General features: G+C 37.7%; 3 protein-coding genes and 1 long non-coding RNA gene across 6 annotated transcripts; 2 read left to right on the top strand and 2 right to left on the bottom strand.

Annotated features, from left to right (window-relative positions):
- Positions 1-757: 757 nt before the first annotated feature.
- On the top strand, positions 758-1,655 carry LOC110852573. Its single transcript, XR_002548146.2, has 2 exons — positions 758-920; positions 993-1,655. It is a non-coding gene; the product is annotated as an uncharacterized LOC110852573 (long non-coding RNA).
- A 321-nt stretch (positions 1,656-1,976) lies between these two features.
- Positions 1,977-4,016, bottom strand: LOC110851879. 2 transcript variants are annotated; one of them, XM_022099806.2, is made up of 4 exons: positions 3,865-4,016; positions 2,986-3,776; positions 2,518-2,925; positions 1,977-2,435 (listed from the first exon to the last, which is right to left on the bottom strand). In XM_022099806.2, the coding sequence occupies exons 2-4, from the start codon at positions 3,121-3,123 to the stop codon at positions 2,061-2,063; spliced, it is 921 nt and encodes a 306-aa protein (XP_021955498.1). In that variant the 5' UTR covers positions 3,124-3,776; positions 3,865-4,016; the 3' UTR covers positions 1,977-2,060. The 2 variants fall into 2 exon arrangements, with proteins under 2 accessions (XP_021955498.1, XP_021955497.1); XM_022099805.2 differs by having other exon boundaries at positions 3,856-4,003.
- Positions 4,017-4,508: 492 nt separating this feature from the next.
- Positions 4,509-6,043, top strand: LOC110852100 (alpha-L-arabinofuranosidase B). The gene is made up of 3 exons (XM_022100079.2): positions 4,509-5,000; positions 5,076-5,503; positions 5,587-6,043. The coding sequence occupies exons 1-3, from the start codon at positions 4,612-4,614 to the stop codon at positions 5,757-5,759; spliced, it is 990 nt and encodes a 329-aa protein (XP_021955771.1). The 5' UTR covers positions 4,509-4,611; the 3' UTR covers positions 5,760-6,043.
- Positions 6,044-9,879: 3,836 nt separating this feature from the next.
- LOC110851984 (neuronal acetylcholine receptor subunit alpha-5) lies at positions 9,880-19,015 on the bottom strand. Of its 2 annotated transcripts, XM_035854067.1 has the most exons (17): positions 18,275-19,015; positions 18,051-18,205; positions 16,334-16,611; positions 14,172-14,206; positions 13,969-14,088; positions 13,548-13,653; positions 13,450-13,482; positions 13,293-13,372; positions 13,165-13,204; positions 12,165-12,264; positions 11,906-12,017; positions 11,755-11,822; positions 11,427-11,695; positions 11,269-11,296; positions 11,059-11,152; positions 10,481-10,894; positions 10,233-10,369 (listed from the first exon to the last, which is right to left on the bottom strand). In XM_035854067.1, exons 2-17 carry the CDS (start codon positions 18,100-18,102, stop codon positions 10,279-10,281), a joined length of 1,920 nt encoding a protein of 639 aa, XP_035709960.1. In that variant the 5' UTR covers positions 18,103-18,205; positions 18,275-19,015; the 3' UTR covers positions 10,233-10,278. The 2 variants fall into 2 exon arrangements, with proteins under 2 accessions (XP_021955625.2, XP_035709960.1); XM_022099933.2 differs by having other exon boundaries at positions 9,880-10,369; positions 18,051-19,015.
- Positions 19,016-21,168: the final 2,153 nt, after the last annotated feature.

The following is a 21,168-nucleotide window of genomic DNA, read 5'->3' as shown; positions in this document are numbered from 1 at the left end:
CAGGTCATTAACACATTTGAAATGCTTTCGAATTCCTTAGGATATCTACAGATTACATATACGAAAACGTTTTCATTATTTTGTAATATAAATGACCGCAGGTTTCTCACGAAATAAAGAAAAAAATATATTTGGCATATTGAAAACATTGCACTGTTTAAAGCAACAATTCTCCACAGAAGTTTTCGCAACTTTGATTATGCAGTTGCATGTAAATGACATGTAGATCTATGTCCCGGCGTATTAAACTGATTACAATAGTAATTTTGACTTATTCCTTTCCTCATATTGCACAATAAACAGATATTTAAATCGGAGGCGTGTCCATCAGTTCAGCAAGTCCACATTTAGTATGACTAATTGCAAATCTGGTGTCTTAGGATTAGCAATATGACGTGCTTACTTATTGCCCAAGACACGCCTAAATGAGATTATCTCGTTTATAAGCCGTGGCTCGTGCGCCTTTATGGTTTTCTGTGCTTCTGGGAGTGTAAATTAATCATAGTTTTATGAAAAAATATGGGATAATAGCTAAAAAATCAGGAATCCTTCCAATCTTGAAAATAATAAGGACGCATGTCTATTAATTAATTAGGTATCTTGACAAAACCAGATCAGAATAACATACCCTTGATTCTTGTTATTTTTTATTTGTTTAATTAAAAAGAACGGCATTATATAATGAACAGATGTAATACCTGATGGGGCCGTGTTGTCTTTCTCATCCTCAGTTCAATGTCATTTATTCACAACGTAACAACGTACATGCTTCTTAAAAACTTATTTATGTAGGAATTTAGATCCGGGATTAAAGAAACCAAGGAACAACACACTCTTGTTCTCTCATCGTGTTCTTAACATCTTGTCCTCTCCACTCTGCAAGTAATTTCGTAGGAAAAACATCTCCAAACCACAATCAGGTAAAAAATTATAGTTTATTAGCTAAATAAATTATGCCAATAGTGTTGGTTTTAATTACTTAATACCATCAGATACAAACGCAAGCAGACTGACCGAATGGGTTCCGCTTCATCCAAAGATGGGAAAGAAATTCGGAATTGTTGGGATGGGAAGATATACTTTGATCCAGGTCCTCACCTTTCGAATTGGAACAGATATTTTATTACCGAGGAGGAGTTGAAAACTGTCAGCAGGAAGTATGTCAAGGACGACGATGTCATTGAAACAATTTGGCATTTCAAGTGTGATCTCTTAGAATGGCAAATCACACACGTGCTGACCTACCATGCGTACATAATCCTGCAGACTGGCAATTACTATTGGTCGATAGAACGGAATAAGCAAGGCGTCACAATTCAAAGGAGTACAAAAATGTCGTTTATTAAGGACAAATATCGACGTCTCGACCGAAGGGGAGTGGGGTTGATATGCAAAACACCAGGCAAAGGGAGCATGAAGGAGTTGATCAAGTGGCTCTATTATTCGGATGAACTCGTGAAAGAGTATCACTTCGTGTACGCCAATTGTCACGTCTTTGCGGAAAAGTTGTTTGAACGCTTTTCGATATGAATTCAAAATGTGTGAAGAGTAAGGTACCCTTAATCATGTAATTAATTAGTTTCATTGAATTTATACTTATTTCTATTGTAAATTAGCTTGCTAAATTAAGCTAATAAAGGTTAAATGCAATATTATCATCGCAATAAATTGCCAAATTTTTTGTTTAATCATAAGTAGTTGATTCCAGCAATAAGACCTAATTTTTTTACAAATTGCATTAAAAAACAATGGGTATTGGTACACTAAGGATAAGAAACTGCCACAAAAGGACGATTTCACGTGGTATAGTAGCATGCAATTATGTACCTAGGTATTATGAGAGACATTGGTTTGATCCTTATCTGTAACCTGTACTATAAGCAGACCTCTAAAAAGTACATTGCTGTCTATATATTTGGAATACCTGTTTCTCCTAATGAACTATTTTAAGCGTATGAAAATAAATGCTTCAAATATTTTAGTCATTCCTGATCACAGGTTTTTTATTAATCTCAATCTCATTTAATAAAATCAGGCTGACAATTAACTCACGTAGATAATTATGCTGTTCTACCCAATATCAAGGGCTTACCATTGTTGCTAAAATAGTCCAGAGCTTTATGTACAATCGCCTCTTCAATCTTTGGAAAGTATTTGGCAATTACAGGTTGGAGTTCTTTATAGCTTGCAAAATCCGTCACCTCCTTGTTAACATTGTCATAAATGACCATTGATGCTCCGAAAATCAGAATGTATCTTCGTCCATTTTCTCCGGCCTCTGATTCCAAATCAAGACAGCGGAAGAGGAAAGGACTCGTCAGAAATATGGATTTGTCAGCATTCGTAAAAATGTCGACCAGCGATTCGGTAAAGTAGCCAAACTCTTGAGGTATCAAACTGAAAGTGTAGCGTAACTGGGTAGTCGTTGGATCCGGCTAATAAATATAATTGGAAAAATTAACGTCTGTAATGTCATGAAGTACCCGTTATGAATTAAGCGCATCGATATAAACTTACAAACTTTCCCCGGAAGCAAGTACCATCCAACTGCCACCTCTCATACCGATTTGTTACCTCGTTATGCTTGTACTCGTACCGAAATCCACCTGCAAAACCGGAGTATGGCAGGTTGTGCAGAGGAATTGGTCCATCCACGGGTTGACCACACCCAACATCAATGGCGTAAATTTCCTTTTCATTAATTTTTACGACGCACATGCAATGATTTCCTTCCCCTTCGACCTCAGAGCCAAGACAATTTCCAGCCGTGATAAATGCGTCAAATCCAATCGTTCGGAGGATTAAGGCCATAAATGAGTTCTGGTGAATACAAACACCTCCAATCCCTGCAAGCCCATTTCGAACTGAATCCTCCTCGACGGGACTCCGACGACAAGAAGGTTCGGTTGCAGCCATTTCCTGATTCTATCACCAATAAATTACACATGTCACAACTGAATGCATTTTTATTAGTATCACGCTTACGTGGAAGTAGCAGAAATATTGGTATCGCTGGAGGATCTGTTTCAAGAATTCTGCGGTATTGTTCCCTTTGACATCCTTCCAGTTTGGAAATTTTAGCACATTTACAAAAAAATCCTCTGCTTGATTTTCCGACAACATTTTATTCGAAAACTCAACAGGCAGCTGGATGGTTTTACTGCACGTTTTACTTTCCAGCGGGTTAAATGCTCTGATGGACAATGAATGTTATATTCATGCAATGAACTTGGTGCTGGTTACAATTTTTTATTGCTATATGTAAAGTTGTCTCTCATAGTAGAAATAATGCATGATCAATGCAGACAGAAAAATAGAATGGCTGAAATCCTTCATTTGGATTCTAGTACATTGGAATGCAAGGTCAGTCCCATACATGAATCAATTAACCAACAATACCATGATTTTATGCACAAAATTTGTACTTTCTATTGTCATTTTCGCCCAAGACCGTAACAACTATATCTTCTGTTTGGGTAGGAGTCACCGCAGTTTGGAGCAAATTCCCCATTGAAGTGGTACGGATTTAAAGAGCCGAATTGGTAATATGGAGGTGGTACAATTCCGACACCGTAAAACCTGTGGTTCCTCTCCGTCATGGGGGACTCCAATCCTAATCCCATCTTGTACACTTGTCCGTGTTTTGCATGCATGTCGGAAGTTGGTTCTTCTTGCTTGGTCGTGTTTATCACGGTCAGATTTAATCCCACCTCAGTGTTATTGAGAGAACTGAGAGTACTTGCCGTCTTCCAGACAAGGACGAGAATTAGAATTGTCTGAATTTGAAAACAAAATTGAAATTTTCAATTTGAAATGATTTTTTCCCATTTTAATATTTAATAATGTGCAACCTACAACTAATACCTTCATGGTCACTGATGTGATTATGCTGATGAAGCAGGTCAATATCGTGTAACTTCGTTTTCAGTGTTTGTTTTTATACGGAAACATTGTAGATGCATCATCCATCAGTCATAATGTCGAGCAAGTGGAATATCACTATGCATGCACTTACATATTTACATATTTATATGGGTTTGGTAATTAAGTTGCATTGCATTGCATGCGCAGTGTCACATATGCTACTGTGACACTTAATTAACTGCATATTATGCAGTTAATTCTCGCTAACTCCGAGTTAAACTAAACACATTTAATACGTAATCAATGTGAAGGATATGTAAATGTAGAATTGTCCTCATCTGTTAAATTCTCGTTAGGGGATCTAGGATATGTCCAGTCCACTATTTGTTACTGGACGGAAACTTTCCCAAATAAGCACTTCGTTAAATTAAAATGAATCATGCAATTAAGTAGTTGATGAATATATGTATCGCGAGGACCATTCCCAAATATTTGTATGTCTCTTATGATAGTGCTTATCACGAATCATGACAAGTGTCAATCGTGATGCTCGATTGATACTTCTATTTAATGCATATAATTGATTTATGCTATCAATAATCCAATGTTGCTTACCTGATATGCACAAGATAATCAGAAACAAATGAGACCAAAAATAATAAACTTTTCCTTCAAAGTGAGACAAACTTTTGTTTTTCATAATTTTTTTCGCATCATCCGACATTCACATATGGTTTTTTAAGTAAAATGTCGAATTTAATTCTTTTGCTCTTGATTTCAATCAACTTTGTTGCATCGCAGCAAATGTTCAGGAATCCGATATTAGATCGAAATTCAGCGGATCCTACGATCCTTCGGCTTGGCGATTTTTACTACTTGACCTTGTCGGAGAATACAGAACGTAACCTCACCGTGTACAAAAGCTCCCTATTAACGAGTTTTCGAGAAGCAGAAAGCATTGTAGCGTACTCCACCCTTGAAGGATTTTCTGACCTTTGGGCCAGCGAGATGCATGTCGTGGATGGCGACTTGTACATATATTTTACGATGACTGGAGGAGGAAAGGACCATCGGATGTATGTCATCAAGGCGGACGACCCCACAAACCCCATGGGGAACTGGAGTGATTCCATCAGGTATAACAATTATTTCCATTGCTTGGAATGATCAGTAATGCAGAAAATTGTACATATTTGCACTCTTAATACTAGATTAATGCCAGACTGGGACTTTGCTGCAATCGACGGCACTATTTTTAATCATGGCAATGGCCGACGCTATTTCGTATTCGCCACGTGGGCATTCGGCCCATTAACAATTTACATAGCTCCAATGAATTCTCCAACACAGGTTGGGTTCCCAAAGATAGAGTTGAAACGCCCCACGGAGGAATGGGAATGTTACGAAGGGTGTGTCAAGGAGGGTCCGTTCTTCATCTTTAAGAACAATGTGTCGTTCTGTGTATACTCGGTATCCTCCACGTGGGGACCTAATTACGCGTTGGCAATGATGAATATTTCGTACGAATTGGATCCCATGACCGTGTCCAATTGGCAGATGCCTGATGGACCTATATTCTATAGGAATGATGAAGAAGAAGTTTACACCACTGGGCATGCCGCATTTACAGTTTCTCCAGGTAATCCAAATATGCAACCTTATCGATCTATTTTATTTTTTGAAGTCTTTACTAAATATGATTTGCATATTATCGGCGATTAGATGGATCAGAAACTTGGATGGTGTATCATGGGACAACAACCACGACAAATATTGAAGGGCATCGAATTGCGAGAATTGAGAAAATTGACTGGAGTGAAGACGGTCGCCCAATTTTCCCGAGACCACACGGCTACAACCATTCGCAAGCAGTCCCCAGTGGACAAGTCGTTTAAATTTGCCGTGAATAGCATAACTTAGAATGAAAAATAATTGAAATTAGTTCAATATTAAATTCATCCGCGATTAACATAATTCCCAATAAAATGGTGTATCATGAACCTATATGTAAAATCCTACTTTACAAAGCGATAACGTAAATGGATACACGACGATCAGTAATTAATTATTAAACAAGACTGGCCACGTATATTATACAAATAAAATAATGAGGGAGGTGCCATTCATGACAAATAAAATTGCCACATGCTGTTAACTGTGTCAAGTGGTATAATGTAAATATACATATGCATTAGGCAATTACTTAACAGGCACGAAATAGAATCCATTTTTTGATGAATACTACATATTTATTTTTAGAACTGACATAATACATATCTATCTATTATTTTATCTATATAAAATGTTACAAGTAATTAGTCACATAAAATAATTGACCAACTTTTTACTATATATTGAATTGCAACATGATAATCAAGTATGTAGAAAGTGCAGAGAAAAATGTCAACAACGTGTGCCGTCGAATCACAAAGAAACTACCGCAGTTGATCCCAAAGGGGTAGCAACATTTCAATTTTAGCCTAATTGACTCATAAAGAAGGTGTTGATAATAATTATTGTTACTATAATTAGACACGCCCCAGCCTAGCATAACATTTTGTGGGTTCTTATAGAAGTTAACGTCTTCGAGGCGGTTGAATTGGTAGCAATGAGCCAGCCCTTTGACCCACGACTGCTTGAAGCGCACCGACCCATCAAAAACTGCCCCCATTGCGGGATACAGTCGACAAAATATGTACATTACCGAGGCAAATCCACACACATAAAACCCCAACCCTTGGATCGAAGTAGTTTTCCAGTGTCTCAGAGGAATATATGCCAAACAGCAGCACGTTATTAGAGACCCTCCAAGTTGCCAAAACCACTGCCACTGAAAAATGGCATTAAATTGTTCGATCGCTTTTTGGAGCTTGTTGTAAAACACGATCGCTATATCTAATTCCGAGAGAATTGCAGGAATTCCATTTTTTAGGGTTGGAGGCATCCGTGGTTTTGACTCGGCAAATGAAATGATTTCTAGACAATACTCGATTGTTCGAGACGTACTGAGCCCTATCATGGCGAGATGTGATATTATTGCCCAAATGTAGACTTGTGTGAAAACAACATAGAGACAGGAAATGAGTTCCAAAATTAAGCTCTCATTTTCTGAATTGATGAAATAATTAATAAACCCAGGGTACAATGGTTCGTCAATGTGTTTCAAGATCAATACGACCACAGCAGCAAAAACGACGATCACCTTTGCAACGATGAAATGTTTAAAGTTTTCCTTGTGCCTCGCAATGATGTCATTCACGAGTGGTGTTTGGTAAGTCTCTGCAATAAGACAAATTCATCAAAGCTTTTCTAATAATGATAATTATGTGCATGTACAATATTGCACTGACTTACGAAAAATTTCCTGTTCAATTTCATGCACACTGTTCATTAAGTCACATAATTTTTGTCCATATTGACGAAATTTTATTTGAATTGCCAAACTCGCAAACGTTGATCCAGCAAAACAAACAAATCCTAATGTCAGTTTAGAATTGCTTTGTCGAGAAAATGAATATCGGAACAATTGAGTCAAAGTAAAAATTGATTTTAATGCCCAAATTATTAACACAAAATTAGCCAGATTTGCAGCAAATCCATTTCTCAAAATACTAACTTTGAGTGTGGACATGCAATCTTTTTCTCTCTTTTCACTGGGATTATTCAAATCCTCGTTCGTTATCGTTTTTGAAATGGTAAAGGTTTCTAAACGAGCTTTCGAAGAAAGTTTGTATGAAAATTTGTAGGGAAATATTCCGAGGTATTTCAAATACATGTAATATGCTACGTTTATTCGTAGGCCAGTAGTAGTGGGTTCCATTTTATTAACGTTTTTACTTAGCTGTCGTTTCTTGAATGAATGTACGTCTCTATGCAAGCTTCGGCAAACGATGCAAACGTTGCAAGACTACGAATATATGGGTACACTTACAAATTAGTTTGCTAATTGCATCGATCGTTCGTGATAAATAAAGTAATTGATTAATTATCGCCAAAAATACTTAAATTAACACATTCATTCATTGTAGATTGCATGTAAAATTTGTTGAAAATTTGTTAATTACTAGTTTTACAAATCAAATTGTAGCATAATTATCAAATATGTAGCAATAACGGAGAAGAAGGTCAGCGTTGTTGAGGGTCTGATCACAAAGAATTCTCCACATTTGAAACCAATTGGGTAGCACGCGCTGAGTCGAAGTTTTAACCTCTGCAAATCGTGCTGGTCATCACAGCAGCAGCCACGTTGAGGTTTCTTCCCGTTTGTCGTAGCATCTTTTTTGGTCTGCTCGTCTCTGATTTCTTCGGAGGATGCCAACCATCCGGTCCAAGACCGCTTAAATTGTAAGCTTCTTTCATGCGCGATTCCCAACACGGGATAAAATTGGGATAGAACGAGGACCAGGGAGAAGAATGTAAAAACATAGAAAAGCATACTACCAGCATGGGTCGATCTCCAATGTCTGAGTGGAATGTATGCAAAAATACAGCACATTGCAAGGGTGCCTCCCAAAAGGTATGAAACCAATGAAGCAAACGCTTCATTGACTTCGTGTACAATGCGGGCCAACTTCTGATAGAACATTATTGCATTCGTCATGTCTTTTCGCGTGGTTGTTACACTTTTTGGTGGTCTCAATGTGAGAGCATTGTTAGGTGACCCAACGTTGTTCCAGTGGAATAGAGGAGTATTTGTAGTAACAGCAGTTGTGTCGACGTCTTGGGAACTACGCTCTTGTTGTTGATCATCGATATCCTCGCAGTGGTTATGGTATGAAACGATGATGAGACAATATTCTACCGTTCTGGATACGACGAGATAAATCAATATGAATTGGACGACCAACCCCCAAGTGTAAATTTGAACAAAGGATTCTCGAAGCAATAAAATATATTCGAGCCATAAATTATCAACTTGAGTACAGATCACGCTGTAAACAAATCCTGGAAAACGGGGGTCCTCTTTATGTTTTAAACCCATTGTCACCATCCCGGTTACTGTGACAACAAACGTGGCCAAAACCAACTCTCGAAATTTTTGCTTGTGATTCTTCGTAGCCTGGATTACGTGATTGTTATTGTAGAAATCTGTAAATAATACAATCAATACAATGAAGCAATTAAATAAATGACTAAAAACATAATCACAAACTTTCCTCCTACACAACTTGAAGGATTATATGTAAATAACGACTCTGATAACGAATCAGGAAAATTATCAGATTTTACTAGAGTATTGGTTCACTAGTATTTCCTTATAAATCATTTGCATACCGAATATTTCCATCTGAATGGCATTAACTCGAGAAATGATTTCACAAATGCGATCCCTTTCCAGGTAGAATTTGAAGCCCATGACAAGGGTAGCCCAACTCGTAGCCGGCCATAACAGTAATCCCAACTTGATCTTGGAGCTTATGGTTTCAAACAGTAAATATCGGATAAACTGAATTGTAACAAATGCTGTTTCTAAGCTGAAGCTCAAGAGCTGAGCTTTCGCAAACATGGCAAAAGATCCACCTCGTTCATAATTTAATCTCATCCGAACTAGCCGTTGGGTGATTTTACTACCGACTTGTTGCAAATAAATGCTCTTATTAGATCCGAGCTCGTGGGTTGTTGTTGACTCATTTATGGTTTCAAACTCTGACTGGATTTTGAATGGAAATACTCCTACAAATTTTAGGTAATTGAAAAGTGGGGAATAAATTGCGAGGGATGTTTTTGTGGTGGTGGAATGCGGAGGTGGTGGTTGTCTAATGTTATCAAAAGGTTGGTGGTGGTGACTCATTGTTCTTTCTTTCGTGTGTACGCAAGTATGTATGCAGTATTTGTAGAAACAACTTAAAAAGGGAAAGCACACAAGTGAAAGCAGCAATAACTGAATATGCACAACCAAGATTTTTTTTAGATGACTCGCCGAAGAGGTGGACCTGATTCGGTGTGAGAATCAGTTCTCATTCATCCTCATATCGACCATGTATGCACAATTTGTTGATTTAATTGATTTGTAGATAATGATTTCAAGGTCTTTTATTCTTCCTACATGGTGAAAGCAATAGACTTTGGATGAAATTATGAGTGGCCTAAATGTTGGTATTTTTTATTTCTAATTCCAATTACGTAATTAATTAATTAGCTCATTCATCACAAAGTGGCTTCATTAAATTTACGTATGTAAAGACATCCATGTTTTTAGTCAATAAATAAATTATCACATTTATGTACGTGGACACCAATTACAATTATATACGTACTTATACTCTGTAGCTTATCCTAATATACGTATGTACATATGTATGTGTAAGAATGTGGACAGAGGGCCATGCATAACAAAATTCACTATTTTCACACCAATACAATATCCATCTCTCTTGACATATGTAAATATTACACCAGCTTAATTCTAAGGATTTATGCCGTAAAGAGTTTCGTATACGGGGACATGTACAGGATGCCAAACGTCGCCACGACCGTTGTCACCACAAAGATCCACAAAAGAAGTCTGAAAATGTGAGACGATTTAAATGTTGGAGATTATGGCAGAGCAATTTCTTTGCGTAAACCAATATTGACTTATTTAAACTTTCTGGCTTTCCACCTCCTCAACTCTTACCTGTCAATTATCAAAGCCGCCTGCTGCCACTCCAACTTGATGACATCTTTCTTGTCCATCTCCTCCACCCTTTGCTCATTCTTCTCCATCGTGTCCAGCACCCGACTCATCATTTGCAGAATCTGAGACTCTCTCCAGTCCCGTCGTCTCCCCTCCAACATGGAGTTGCAGAAGGGTCTTCCAGGTGCTTGTGGTCGAAAGGGGAATGCAGACGTTGGATTGTCACCGAGCACGCCTCCGCCCCCATCTTCCTCCCCAGTCTCCGTCCCACCACCCAGCCCGTCGGTGCACGGGATGCCCTTCACCCGCATCACGGGACGGAATGCGGAGGAGACGGAAGGATGCAGTGTTTCTGAAGGGTGACAATTCTGCCATGCATTATCCAAGTAGGACAAGTCGCAGTAGGACACACATCTGAATTTATCAGAAAAGGTAGAAAATAAAATACAAAAATTCCTTCGCATTCTTCACTACTTTCACTTGCATAGCCAAGTTTTCTTCATATTTTATGCAGAGTTATACATATTAGATGTAGCTCTAATAAAAGATCTACATTTTAAGAACATGTATGTGATCACCTGTTGTGAAAACGACAACTCCTGCGACAGTTTGTGTGATTAACTTTATTGCAATCGCAATGACAGTTCAATCCTGGTGGGGTGGATGGCAAACCTGGCAAGTGCAGCATTATTCATAGCAAAGTAAAGCACATTACAGTCAGACACACCGAGTTTAAGTTGGAAACACTGATTCTGAGCAATTTCAATGACTAATAAAAAACCAGTTACCTGGGTACATGACTCTCCACATGTCCGTCTGGAGAAAGTTTGACAAAATTGATATCATTGAAACATATTTGATTTCAAGCGGATGGCAAATACTCGGAATGTACATATGCGATTATGACATTTGTGTATGCATGTGTGTAAAATACAGTATTTGTTACCAATGGAATTTTGCAGGAAAGGGAGGACTCTGGTTCCTTGTTAGCATCAGACCGTGCTTGACTTTCTCTTGTCAGCTTCTCTGCCAGCATTCGCTTCTTGGGAATATCCAATTTCAAAAGCAAGGCAGGTGCGAGATAATTAAAAAGGAATCGGTTCAGGTATTGAGGAAGCCTTCCACCACGCATCCCACGATGATGAATGCTCAGGGTCACCACGGAGAGTCCAGTGGCGAAGGAGACCAAAGATATCGTCACTCCGTAATACAGACCTACACAAAGTTGCATTTTTATTTGACCTTGGGACCAACAAATTCCATCTGCCACTCACCTATCAAGGGCAGCTTCTCAGACGTGGGCGGCATGGATTCGCCAATCACCATTAAAAACACCGTCATACTGTTGAGAAAAGTTTCTTCAGTCACCGCGTTAGGAATTGTATATTTTTTTACTGAGTTTGACAAGTAATTGATTTTGCAAACCTTAGTAGAGTTGTTATTCCGAGTGTGACTTTCTCTCCCGAGTCGCTAGGCATGTAGAAACTCATTAGCGATAAGCCTGATATAAGGATGCATGGAAGTATCAAGTTGAACACTGGAGGATAAGGACAGGAAAAAATTATTTCAATTTAGGATTTGTAGAATTTTCATTAGGGTCTCAGTCTTTCATTTACGATAACTGTACTACGGCATCACTATGCTTCAAATATGCAATGTACTGTTATGTTAAAGTCTAAATTACCATAAAACAGTGGTCGTCGCCGTAGCACGATAAAATAGGTAATATCTGGATAGGGCTCCTCACAACATGAGTATCGAATAACGCTCCTCTTAACGTGCACCTTGATCAGTGTTGTAGTAATTGTTAATTACAAGAAAATTCGAGAAAGTAAGGAGGCACCCTCCTTACGTGAAATGTCCCACCGTGATATTCGGCTCAATTTTTGATATGTTGTACATTTCGACGTGCCGAACAAAAAATGTATTGGTCCCTAAGCCTTAAGTGACCTGGTTCGACCGGAAATAGAGGTCAAAGGTCGTGCACTTTTTCGCGCGAAACCCCATAAACCGTATATTTTTAGAAAGCTACGGACCTCCCCAGTCCGAATATACACCATACTTGGGTCAAAGGTCAACCCTTGGCCTGTCGAGGTCAAATATGTTATTGAGGCAAGGTAAGATTTTTGGGGAAAAGTGGCCAAAGTACATTTCTGATAGGATGACTGCACCCTTGCTGGAAAAGGGCATTATTACATAGTTGGTTAACACTAACATTTGTGTTTATTGATCTTGATTATGTAGTGTTAACCAACTATGTAATAATGCCCTTTTCCAGCAAGGGTGCAGTCATCCTATCAGAAATGTACTTTGGCCACTTTTCCCCAAAAATCTTACCTTGCCTCAATAACATATTTGACCTCGACAGGCCAAGGGTTGACCTTTGACCCAAGTATGGTGTATATTCGGACTGGGGAGGTCCGTAGCTTTCTAAAAATATACGGTTTATGGGGTTTCGCGCGAAAAAGTGCACGACCTTTGACCTCTATTTCCGGTCGAACCAGGTCACTTAAGGCTTAGGGACCAATACATTTTTTGTTCGGCACGTCGAAATGTACAACATATCAAAAATTGAGCCGAATATCACGGTGGGACATTTCACGTAAGGAGGGTGCCTCCTCCTTTCCAGTGGAATTAAGTCATTTTTAACTAATTTCATACTCGAGTAATTAAGCAAAACTTACATTGATGAGGTCCCATTCACCATTGGGAACGTAATTTGAACTATATTCATATAATAGATATTTAATAATACCTCAATTAATAATGGAAATAATAATTAGTAATCAGAATAATATTACACTCCACTTACAGGTCCCCTGCTTCGTCGTTTATTAAAAGATCCACCTGAAATCCGTCGTACGTCCAGCTCGCAAATTTCAGAGTGCAATTCTGCAAAATTGCAAAATTTCAGAGTGCAATTTTGAATAATGTGTGATTTAATAATGTGCAATTTGATCTCGAATTACTTGCTGGTCAAAGGGAAAGTACTCCACATTTATCTGACCCGAATAATAATTATTAATTATTTTGTAAATTGAAATAAATATAATAGATAAAACTAAACCTGGCACGAAGACTTGAAAATTGCAGACGAGAGCCAGGTAAGATTGCCGTTGAATTTCACGATGACATTGGTACTTACGATGGCCGTGTTATATTGGGAGTCAGCGCTGAAATTGTACAAATATAATTGACTGGTTATGCAACGTAACTTTAAAAGCAAGTTAAAGTTTCTCATAAATCTAACAAGCGGAAATATAGCTCGTACACCATTTCTAGAATTGTAGGCATCCTTGTAAAAAAGCGCTTGAGTGCTAATGGCCAAGAAGATCATAACTCAATAAAAGTTTACAGAGTTGGGTCAAATTTGTGACAGTTTAAAAAGAGTTTTATAACTATTATAACTGGAAAAATTTGTTATTTTATCCAAGTTATTGAGCTGTTAACAGGCAAAAAATGCATGCATTATAAATACATAAGCTTACTTATTATAGAGAATGACGTCCGGCCGCCACACCCGTTCAGCAGGGATGCGGATTACTTTCACTCCACCAAATTCATCCGGATTCCATTTGAGAGATTCGTCAACCCACATTTGATTCAACCTTAGATTCGATTTAACTTATTCTCTTGTACCTCAGAAATTCATGCAAGTTTGACAATTCCGTTAATATTTTATGATTGTTACCAGCAATTCGTCGTCAACACCTGATTCCTTTCATCCTGAATAAAATGAAATTCAACTTAGGAGGCCTCCTTGACAAGAGTCACATACATAAATATAATAGGCTAAAAGTGAGGTCATTTGAAGGGCAAAAACTACGTAACCTAAAATTCAATTTATTCGATTCGCGTATTTCATATTTAGTCAATATTGACGACATTGGGGCGCTAATAACATGAAAGTGCAAATAACGCTGTTGGCTATGTATTTACGTGAGAGTTAATGTACCAAATAAAGGTCTTCACATTTGATCGAATCGACTTTTAAATCAAAAACAAGATAATTATCGTACAAAGTGATATATTCGAACATTTTACATTTCAACTACAGTATTGCAAATATTGATTTAGACTTTGATTCAAGAAGTTTGATCATAATCAACTTTGTTTACTCAAAAATAAGTCATACAAACGTTAATGTGTACGTGTTTCTCTGGAGGCATGTAAAAACTGTTTGAAAAGGTTTCTCGTTTTCCCAGTTTATGATCTTTCTTAGCAGTATTAAAATTGGAAAGTTATTTTCATTTCACAGGGAAATCGTTCTTTTAAAAATCAGTAAAAAATAATGAGGTAGAGATTACAAATATTTGTAGACGTGCATTAACGCGTTCCAAGCGGTGCAAAGAAACCTGACGCACATAATTTTTGCATAATCTCAAAACTAATCCATTTAATGGGTGGACTTTTTATGGAAATCCTTTAATGAATAATCCTTAAGAATTAACTAAAGCCACAGACATGCATATGTATAACCATTGAAACAATGTCAGTCTTCTTCATGCACACTGAGAGACATGTTCAGTAGTATTTAGTATTCTTATTATTCCTGATTTTTTAGTAAAATGCATTGACTTTCTATGCAACCATTTTCACTCCAACATGTATGCATTATTTTAATCGGTGAATTCTTTTAAACAAAAAGGGAAATTTGACAAAACAAAATGACCAAATTGTAAATGTTCATATGTAACCCAGATGGAACTGTGATTCTAACTTAAATTTGCATTGTCATCAATCACCATATGATAATGACAAATAACGAGGAAAGTTGAATAGATCTGAAAAGGCATATGCATGAAACCTCTCTTACTTTCATGCTCCACATTTCCAACTTTTCTAAAGTTTTCCTCCCAATTTAGTTCCAACATTGATGACTGGAAGGTGGCTTTGCTAACCAGGTAAGATCCTCTGCACTTAAAGAGATAAATGTTCTAATTCTCCAATTTCATGAATCAAATTAATCTCGCTTTGGACTTCTGCAGGAGAATCCTCCAAGAACTCATCTCATTTTTTCCACAACGCAAGTTCTTCATAGTCAAAAACTTTCACTTTCGTGAGCTTTGCGTGACATACTGGATTTGTGTTGAATGAGATGGTAGCAGTGCCTGAAATGCGAATGATTACTGCGAACGACGACCAAAAAATTAAATGATTCACCATGCGTACTTATACTACTTAGGATTAAAGGCCTGCGTACATATGTCCAAGTGGGTAATCCCTGAACCGTAAAATCAAATTTTTTTAATTGGATTTCTCACAATTGGTTTAATTCTGATAAGTGAAATCTATTTTTGCAGGCCGTATTAATTAATGAAACCTCCATACAGTCCAAGTTGGTCCAAACCATTTATTTTCGTAGTCTTTCTTAACTTTCTTAATTTCTAAACTAATAAGTCAAACCATTTGACAGTTCTGAAGAGTGCGAGGGTGTGAGACTATCCATATTAATTAGTGACACTTACAATTAGTTTTATGTTTGTTAGTATTTTTGAAATAAACGTGACTTCGACTATAAAAAATATTTGGTGCCATGTGCCCTGTATGAACCCTTTCGAGCTTGATTTCTAATATGAACAGTACTAACTAATCCTAAGACTGTGTCTGTTTAAAGTCGATTGGATAAGTCATTCAGCCGCAATCGAGTCTTAAGACTGGCTTACCGTTCAATGAGTATGGTAATTTTAATGAAATTTCAAAATAACTAGTATTAAAACTATTTAAAAACAAGATACAATTGATAGAAATTAAAACAAACGAATTATTTGATTATCAATTTAAAGTGCTCAGAATTAAAAATATTTGTACGATACTCCATTTTTATCCTTTTTATGCCCATTTTTCACTTACGACATCGATGATTTGTGTTAACGCTGACCCAAACGTTAGGTTGAGAGCAATAGTTGACTTTTTTGTGGGGCGGACGGAGATGTCATAATCCTTTAGAAGTGTCTGCACTAAAACTTTTTCGTAATTTATGTCAGGATTGTTTCTTCTGAGTCTGGTCGAAGGAGGAATGGAAGTCGTCGTCATTGCTGTATTGGCTTTTTTCGGCCCTTGGAGGAGAACGTTGCTGTTGTTGGTACTGGAACTTTCCACTTCGTCTTGGGCCACGCAATCGACGCTTCCTATGTGCATTAGACAAAATATGTATACGATTGCATAATAAATGCATGGCATATGTATTTCTATGCGCTGTGTATGTGTGTGCCCATGCTTTTTCAAGTCTTTTAGGGGCTCTCCATTTAATTAGCGCAAGTTTTTCCCATCAACAATTCCCAATAAAATTGAACACCTTTGTTGTAGTCACCTTATTAGTGCCCCATTTGAAGCGAAACCTCAAAAGTGGTGGTGAGATGGAAACAACGCACCTCATTTTCTCCGACTCAAATACTAATATGCGCCATAATCCCCAAATATTAATATTCAGGGACCACACTCAATTCTAATCATCTTGTTCAAGTGTGGAGAAAGGAGCTTTTCCTATTTAAGTAGTATTGAGGCGAGTCTGTCTGATGTGAGAATTTATGTGCTCCATAATTGAGGTCGGTTCATTTGTCTCACTTCCTCCGCAGTTGATTCTACTTGTCGACGGAGATGGAGGATGATGATGAAGTGGATGGATGCGTCTCAAGAGGTGATTTAGCACCGGCTCAAAATGTTGCAATCAAGAAACATGACTGTCAGGTTATCATGTTCTTACATGCAGATAGGCTAGTGGTCGGTAAGCAGGTCACTCTCCAAGACGCCGTTTTAAAAATAGCTGCTCATATATAAATACATTATCGAGTAGCAAATGGAAAATATATGGACACTAATCCCAAGCCTACTTCCTTATCGGACTATATCAGTAAAGATGCAAAAATACGACGTGTGATGTCATTGAGATTCTCAGTCATAAGGTGCATTATTTTGCTCGCAGACCAGCGTTTCACAGACCAACCAACTACATACATATTTTGTTACCACTATTTTTTGTATCGAACACATTGAATGAAATGGGATCCTGGAAACCCTAAACTACAGCTCGGACTTGTATCCGTAAGTTTGATACTACATGGGGCCCATATAGTCTCGCCTATTTTTTAAAATTTTACGTACATTTTACATGTATTATCTCGCAACACCCCCACCGTGGAGGGTCGGCACACCCACTCAAACATTTCTCCAGCCATGTTCCCTAGTCATTCATTCATAGCATTGTCTCACATTCCTCCAAAACCTTAAACGTGGCTGGGAACGGACCTTCGGCACACCCATCGGGTTAACATAGTTTTATCGAAAATAGAACACCCCCATGAACGACATATCCAAAAATTAAAAAAATAATAATTTTCAAATTTCGACTACCACAGCACAGGGGTGTGCCTCACGATCACTATATTCGAAGTTGCAACGTCCGAGCGAATGAGAAACACATTGGTGAAAACCGCATCCGCTCTCAACGTATCGTGCATACAGATAAATAGACTAGGCATTTCCATTAATGAGTTTCACCCGTTAATAACAGGTCACAGAAGTCAGATTGCGAAACTATGTACATATGAATACCAGTTAAAATGCTTACCAATCAAGTGAAGAAGAATGGTCATTGTCAAGAATAAAATGAGTTGATTCATGATTATTTAATCACTTGTCAGAGTTATATTTAAATTATTTATCTGAAGCACTTATACAATTCCAGGTTTGATTGGTCGGGAAATATATCCGCGTCTTGTAAATCTACACGTTTGTCAGGAAGGAAAAATTGTCAATGAGGAAGTCGAATTGGAAGTGCGGCACGGTTTTTACCAGAGGGAATATATTCCGACAAGGTTACGGCCAAAGTTTATTTCCAATTTTATCACGCTCCAATACTTGTAATTTTCATCTATACCGGTATTGGTATATAGTTTCACGTCGGATTGACTTTGTCAAGAATTTTACAGTTCAGTCACAAATATTTGTGAAATCAAGTCAAGCCTACACTGCATATATTATGTATGTCATTGGTATTCAAGCTTAGGAAATATTTGGAATAATGAGATCAAATTTACTTCCACATAATGTCCAGCGACAGAGTACGGAAAATGCTACCACTGAAAAAAATGAGACTGTTCGTTTGAAGTTTTATAAATTTTACTGTCAAAAGGTGACTTGACTTGGGTATCCATTAGTTTGAGATCTATGAAAAAATGTGCACTACAATACGTGCTTGTAAATATGCGTAAAAAATCTCCACAACTTAAGAATGAGACGAGTTAAACAATATTTCCTGCACTTTTTAAAACTTTTAATCTGCACAGTTTTTGAGACACATGTTATCTGTATTGTAGAAAATGTATTTATGCAAATAATAGCCTCAACTGATTCCTACATTTCCTGTAAAAAGCCGTTGCGATAAATGAGAATTCCCCAACTCTTGGTCAGCAGTGTATTTATGATGAAAGATGTGCTCTTTTAGTGATGAGCAAACTGATAGAAGCGTTGAGATTAATAATGTGATTGATGCCACGAGAAAGAGATGTGTTTTGCGAGTCCGTTCCCAATCGACTGTTCCCTCATCGCCCGTGTTCCTGGAACAACTTTCTCTTGCACCAACTAAAACCAGAGCCGACGAACAACTCTCTGTTCTCTTGGCTGAGAGTGATCTTTCTCCTTCGAACGATGCAAAGAATCTCATCCACCAGAACCATCCATATAAAAGGGACACGGACGCTGTTTGTATATGCAGATCTTCACATAAGGTCATAGCAGTTATGTACTTATGTAATAAGAAAATGACGAGATTCTCTCTCCAAAAGTTCACTAAAGTTGAAAATGATTATGTTATTCTATTTCTTCTTTTTAAGCCTAGTGTACAAAACGTTTTGATCATGGATTCCTGTTTTTAGAAGCTAATATAAAATAGAAGGAAATATGACACGACAATACATACGAGTTTCACGCTGAAGAAAGTCAAGCATGACAAAAAGGTGTTTGGTAACAAAAAGCTAACATGCATGTTTTTGACATTAAAACACATCCAGCATTCGGGAGAGAGGAGCTAATGCTTCGAGTAAAACATGAATTATCCGAGTCATAAGTGCAAAGTGTTTTTGATTTTTGGCACGATCCTACGATACGAAATATTAAAACTAAGTTTTCGTTTTGAATGTCGTAATTTCAGTAAATTCCATACATTGCGAACTGCTGGCCGTGTCCTCTGAGGATTTAAAATGCAGCACATTCTCAAATATTTGTGCATTATTTTCATATATGATAATGAAGCACTCCATGTGGAAATGGTGGAAATTCTTCAATGGGTTTCTTCGTGGTTGATTGGTAATAAGGGGAATTAGGTGGCATATTGCATAACCCAGTGTAAGATTTCATTATGCTAAGGATGTTCTAAGGACATATGAATCTACATATGTAGGTACATAAATACTCATGTACACATGCCAGAGTAGAGAAAATTCCGTCCTTCGCTTTACTGATCTGCCAGAGGGAAACCATTCGACTTTCTCTTTAGGAATTACCCCCTCTCTCTCTAACAGCATTGTTACGTTGCTGAAGATCTGCTGATTTGCACCGGTCATACAATTATTAATGCGTCATTGAGAAGTGGGATATTTAACCTTGAGCAGGTTGCAGGCATAAAATACCTGGAATTGATATATTCAGGTGTTATATATCTCTGTCCGTATACCAATATTTCCATTAGCTGGTGGTTCTCACGAAACAGGACATCTCATCATTTCCAAGACCTTGAGGAGATTGAGATTCTACAACAAGAACTATGGGACTGAATCTATCTCATGGAATTCTCGCTCACTCAATTTCTCGTTAAAGTCGTGCTTGACAACGACAGCTTTGTGAGTCGAGGGGAACGAAGTGCATTTGTGACAAATTGGCTCGGGTTAAAGATATCTCAGTATTTGGCCAATTTCCACTTGTCTTTCTACTTAGTTAATCCTCACTGTCGTTGCCACTTAGAGTTCTTCCTGTGAGATAATGGTTGCCAAAGGGTTTGTAAGAATGCTTGATGAAGAAATTATGTTCCTTCCGGGAGATTGTGCGTGGGTTTATGATTCATAGTTGGGTAATTGGTGAGTGGCAAATTAGTGGACGGTACAAAACGTTCAAAAATATGGTTGTAATAATGGGACAAAAAATCTCTCAATTTGGGAATTCTAAACACTGGTACATAAAGCCAGCACTTACTGAAAAATCGGTTGCATAACCTACACACGCTTACATATTCGCCACTATGTCAAAAGGATTAAAATAATCCAGCATCAAGTTGTACTCAAATAAAAGATGTAATTGTTTAATTGGAAGTTGAAGTTTATAAACCCACGCTCATGGAGAGGAATCCTTACAAAAACAGTTTCGATGAGCCAATCCCTGGAAACGTTACCCGTAGTATCCCACTTCAACCTTCAATCTTGCAAACAATATACTTCATGATTCCAATTAGTGAGTGAAAATACCGCCGCGGCGGTCACTATATGGCAACGCACCCACACAACTCTCTACAAATAAATAGGCATGTATTTACAAGATGGACTGTTGACTCTTGTCTCTTGTTATGCGTTAAATAAACGAAGATGCCTATAATATCGGACCAGATGAATTTACGCCTCAATTTGAAATATATCCATTGTCTCATTATTTTCAAAAATTCGTGTAAATCACTGAATGTCTGATATATAACCAGACAA

This window comes from Folsomia candida, unplaced genomic scaffold (assembly GCF_002217175.1).
Source record: "Folsomia candida strain VU population unplaced genomic scaffold, ASM221717v1 Fcan01_Sc007, whole genome shotgun sequence".
In the NCBI taxonomy this organism is placed as follows: domain Eukaryota; kingdom Metazoa; phylum Arthropoda; class Collembola; order Entomobryomorpha; family Isotomidae; genus Folsomia; species Folsomia candida.
This window is presented reverse-complemented; position numbering and strand designations above follow the sequence as displayed.